Below are 5,439 nucleotides of genomic sequence, written 5' to 3' on the forward strand. Positions count from 1 at the left end.
TTTTTTTGTTTTTTTTTTGTATTGTTCATGATAAACTGAATTGTCACGCTCAGTTTATAAGATATAAATTTTTAATAAAGTTTCATAAATTTATTCAGTGCAATGTAGACTCAATTAAAAAAATGAGATAGATAGATAGATAGATAGATAAAATGCTGGTTCAACATCTGGACTAGGAAACTTTTATAAGTGTAGTTTGGGCCTTCATAGAACATTTTTGACATAATCACACACAGGTACTCCAGGCGTTGATTCGAGTGTGTCCGTCTGTGAAACTTGGACAAAAGATATACAGTATCACAGTTTGGTTAAAGGCTAGGTTCACATTGCTGCAATGTACGAGATCAAATGTGATTTGCACCGCACTGCAGTGCAAATCACATGTGATCTCTGTGTGATGCGATTTCAGCCATGCATATAGTATGGCTGAATTTACATCGCATCCGGACCAAACTTGTACATGGCCCTTTTTTGAGTCCACAGCCAAATCGGATCACATGGATGTTCACACCATGTGGTCCGATTCCTGTCCGAGTTTAAAGATTGCACTGTGATATGAGAACTAATTTGGAGGTGTCAATAAAACTTTACACTGATACTCCCAGCAGGTCACATAGGGCAGTGCGAACTCCGCATGCGATGCGTGAAACCACAGTAGATTTGCAGCGTTCACACATCGCAGCAGTCTGAACACAACCTTAACTGTAAAAAAGTAATTTTAAGGATGTATTAAACTAGGATCTTGTAATAAGCAACTAATAATTTTACACCACTTCAAACCAATGTTTCATATTCAAATTTCTGAACTCAAATATCACTATGCTTAAAAGTATTTTTTTTTTTTTTTTTCATTCTCATAGGCAAACAAAGACTCAGACAAGAGGCGGAGCAGCCCAGGACCCCCCGACCTCGCCAGCCTGATTGGGCAATTAGCCCCAGCCCCAGCCCCAACCCCAGCCCTGCATCGGTATTGGAGCTGCCCAGTCCTGTGTCTGCGAGGGAGCTACGGAGCTCGGTATCCTCCGCTGGACCAAGCTCCGTAGCTCCACTGGATGAGCCGAGCCCAGGGCTAGATGTGGAGGAGAGTGAAAGTGAGTGTCTGACAACCCAGCTTAAGCTAAACAATTAATGGCTGTATATGTTAACCATTTTTTTTTTCTACACATGTTTTTAGGTGATGATCTGGTTGTGGTAGCCGAGCCATTTACATCGGACAGTGCCCACAGGCTGATAGGGCAGATTATGGCCTGGAATGCCAGGATCGACATCATGGAGAGCAACATCCAGGCCATGCAACAAGAGCTGGTCCCTATGAGGCAGGAAATGAAGGACATGATCGATGTTTTAGGGAGAATATAAGCCCCTTTTCCCCTAAACCACAATCGATCATGTCCTTCATTTCCTTGCCCAAAAGTTTTTAAGGTTGTTACAAGATTTTTATAGGCCAAATTTTGAAGATGCACACGGTGTGTCAACATGTGCTATGTGCCATCAGAGGATCGCAATGGACGCATTTGGTGTTTGCAAACCCTTCCTCCTTCTAGTATGAGAGAGGAAGGGATTGCACACACCAAACACGTCCATTGATCACTCATGATGGTACATAGCACATGTTGACATTACCAATTTTTGGTGTGCATCTTCAAAATTTGGCTTTACCCCTTGTTTGGTGTAAATAGTTCAAAATCTGATTTTATTATTTTAAATTTTTGTGATAATTGTATTTTTGATATATTTATATATTTTTATGTTTACCAAAAAAAAAAAAAAAAAAAAAATAATTTTTAAAAACAAAAAAAATATAAAAAACAAATATTTTTAAAAAACCAATTTCACAAAAAAAAAAAAAAAAAAAACACAAAAAAAAAAAAAAAAAAAAAGATCTAAATAAGAGGCACTGGTTTTAATGTGCACTATTAAAAAATAAAAAAATAAAAAAAAAATGCGTGTGTCTACTTCTTTCAATACTCAATACCAGTTTGTAAAGTCATTTTGTGTTTTCTGTCACAAAGGGCCTTATTTCCTATTGTCAAAAACCACTTTGCTATACAAATGCACTAGGACAAGAATATGCAATTAGTGGAAATCCAGCTGTTGCAGAACTACAAGTCCCATGAAGCATAGCAAGACTGGCAGCCACAAGCATGAGACCCAGAGGCATGATTGACTTGTAGTTTTGCACCAGCCGGAGGTTGGCCAATTGCATATCCCTGAATTAGGACAATGTAGGATACAAGCAACGTGAAAAGCAAACAAGAACCAAACTTAAAAATTTGAACAGACAAGACATATTTCAAGAAAAAGATTTTTTTTATTGGTCAGCTGGCATTGGAATAGCCCCCCTACCATTAAAATAGCTGACATACCGGTCACGCACCTCACGTGCTGTTTGGGGGGCTAAGCCAGGAAGGGCATGATCCAGCCCTGTCAGTTCTGGAAGCCTGAGTCCGGCCTCAGGCCCAATAGGCTGCAGGTACTGGTTACCAGAAAATTTCCTTAAAAAATTGTGTAGAATGCAGCAGCACAGAACAACATAGTTGAGTTTATATTCTGCCAGGTTGATGGCTGTCAGCAACAGACGGAACCGGCTGGCCATAATGCCAAAGGCACTCTCCACAACCCTTCTTGCTCTGGCCAGCCGGTAATTAAAAATCCTCCTCTCCGGGGTGAGGGTCCTTTGGGGGAAGGGTCTCATGAGATGTTCACTCAGACCAAACGCTTCGTCAGCCAGAAAAACAAACGGGAGCCCCTCCACATTTTCGGCATCTGGTGGCAAGTCCAGGCCACCAGTGGTAAGACGGTGGCAGAACTCGGTCTGCCTAAAGACTCCTCCGTCAGACATCCGGCCGTTCTTCCCCACATCCACATAAAGGAAGTCACATTGTGCCGACACCACCGCCATTAGCACCACACTATGGAACCCCTTATAGTTCCAATAGTAGGACCCCGAATGGGGTGGGGGCACAATCCGCACATGTTTCCCGTCGATGGCCCCTCCGCAGTTGGGGAAGTCCCAACGGGCAGCGAACTGGGAAGCCACAGTCTGCCATTCCTGTGGCGTTGAAGGAAGCTGAAACAAAAAAAAAAAAAAAAAAAAATTAGTCATTAAATAAAAACAATTCATAACAAAGAAAATTCAAAAACATTTTGGAACAACAGTTAAACAGAAATCTTGCTAATTTGTTTTCTGCCAAGAACAAAAAAAAGTAGGCGGACCAATTCACAGATTAATCAGCCCTCTGATGGACCAGGGGACATAAATTAGGTGGGTAAGTGGGGTGGGGGGGGGACTAATTACTAAGTCTACAACACATGAACATAATTTGAGTGGGGTGGGGACTAATTACTAAGTCCACAACACATGAACATAATTTGAGTGGGGTGGGGACTAATTACTAAGTCCACAACACATGAACATAATTTGAGTGGGGTGGGGACTAATTACTAAGTCCACAACACATGAACATAATTTGAGTGGGGTGGGGACTAATTACTAAGTCCACAACACATGAACATAATTTGAGTGGGGTGGGGACTAATTACTAAGTCTTCAACACATGAACATAATTTGAGTGGGGAGGAATAATTAATGAGTTGACAATCCATATCTCTCTCTATATATCTCTCTCTATATATCTCTCTCTCTCTCTCTCCACACAGGATGTATACACAAAAAAGGTAAAAAGCTAAAAAAAAAATAAAAAAAAAAAAACACATTTAAAGAAAAAAAAAGTGACACAAAACAAAAAAACATTTAAAGAAAAAAATAAAGACACCAAAAAAAAAAAAATATATATATATATATATATATATAAATAATGAGTTGACAATCCATATCTCTCTCTCTCTCTCTCTCTCTCTCTCTCTCTCTCTCTCTCTCTCTCTCTCTCTCTCTCTCTCTCTCTCTCTCTCTCTCTCTCTCTCTCTCTCCACACACAGGATGTATACACAAAAAAAAGGTAAAATGCTAAAAAAATGACACAAAAAAAAAAAAACATTTAAAGAAAAAAAAAAAAAAATGACACCAAAAAAAAATATATAAAAAAATGTGCATGCATTCATATAAAGGGGACATTCACATCATATTCCTGTCATGGATATTAAAAGTCATGATGAAATTAATACAAACATACAATGCAATATTAAAATAACAAACTTACCTTAATATAGTCCTTCTGCAGGACCCGAATAATGGCAGAACAGGTCTCTGGAATAATGATCCCCAGAGCCTGGGGGGAGATGCCTGTCGAGAACTTGAGGTCATGAAGGCTTCTCCCTGTCGCCAAGTAGCGCAACGTGGCGACGAGCCTCTGCTCCGGAGTGATGGCTTGCCGCATGCAGGTATCCTGCCTGCTGATATAAGGGGTCAGCAAAGCCAGCAGACGGTGAAAAACGGGGTCCGTCATCCTGAGATAATTCCTGAAATCATCAGGATTATTCTCACGGATCTCACGGAGTAAAGACATATGAGAGAATTGGTCACGGTGGCGCAACCAATTCTTTGTCCATGAACTCCTCCTCACCCTGTTCACAGACTGGGCTCGGGTCAAAGAATTAACCCCAACACCAAGCCCCCATACAGCACGAACTCGTTCCCGAGTACGTCCACACTCCATGGCTTTGAAACGGTCGGCTGGACAGACAAGCTCAACTGAACGCACTGAAGAACAGCCAGACCTATGAAGAACGACCTGAAACCCAGAAACGAGCGGACCAGAAGCGCCTAATAACAGGTACAACTGATCCACGCGTACCGAAAGACAGATACAAACCTCACAGGTAGACTGCGCCGCAGTGAACGGACAAATTAAGCTGAAGTCTGAAAAGCGCGAATCGTCTCTAACCAAACTTCTACTAACGCAAAGTCAGCAGAAGGAGCCCAAAGGGTGCTTTGCTGTGTCTTGGACCTCCTATTTCTAGTCCCGTCGTACGTGACATACGTCATCGCGCACGGTTTCAGCAAACTGTTCGTTCGTCGTGTGTGGCCATGTCCGTCCATGCTAAGTTTGAGCGGACTGTTCGCTCAAACTGTTGGACGGACAAAGTTGGCCGAACAGTCCGCGCGTGTGTACGCGGCCAAACTGTGTTTGAGCGAACAGTCCGCCCGTGTGTGGGCTTGTCCGCTGTACTTTCGAAATGAGCGGACTGTTCCCGCTCGGAAAGTCCGCCCACTTCGAGCGCGTGTACAGGTAGGCGGGGCCCGCGAAGGATACGTCGCGGGCTCCGCCGCCTGGAATGGGCTTAAAGGGGAACCCCAACGCCGAAAAAAATCGGCGTGGGGGTTCCCCCCAAGTCCACACCAGACCCTTGTCCGAGCGAGCGCGCCCCCCCTCCTGAGCCGTACCAGGCCGCGTGCCCTCAACATGGGGGGGTGCCTTGGGGAAGGGGGGGCCGCGCGGCCGCCCCACCCCAAAGCACCTTGTCCCCATGTTGATGAGG

General features: G+C 43.3%; 1 protein-coding gene across 1 annotated transcript; it reads right to left on the reverse strand.

Annotated features, from left to right (window-relative positions):
- Nucleotides 1-2,291: 2,291 nt before the first annotated feature.
- Nucleotides 2,292-4,233, reverse strand: LOC143975052 (uncharacterized). The gene is made up of 2 exons (XM_077477000.1): nt 4,161-4,233; nt 2,292-3,070 (listed from the first exon to the last, which is right to left on the reverse strand). The coding sequence occupies exon 2, from the start codon at nt 2,900-2,902 to the stop codon at nt 2,312-2,314; it is 591 nt and encodes a 196-aa protein (XP_077333126.1). The 5' UTR covers nt 2,903-3,070; nt 4,161-4,233; the 3' UTR covers nt 2,292-2,311.
- Between the last annotated feature and the right edge of the window lie 1,206 nt (nt 4,234-5,439).

Source organism: Lithobates pipiens, unplaced genomic scaffold (assembly GCF_037356315.1).
Source record: "Lithobates pipiens isolate NorthernLeopardFrog02 unplaced genomic scaffold, aLitPip1_a1.2 Scaffold_13, whole genome shotgun sequence".
NCBI classification, from domain to species: domain Eukaryota; kingdom Metazoa; phylum Chordata; class Amphibia; order Anura; family Ranidae; genus Lithobates; species Lithobates pipiens.

Excerpts from the sequence above, each read along its gene's own strand:
- LOC143975052 (XM_077477000.1), bottom strand. The coding sequence starts at position 2,902 with ATGGCGGTGGTGTCGGCACAATGTGACTTCCTTTATGTGGATGTGGGG.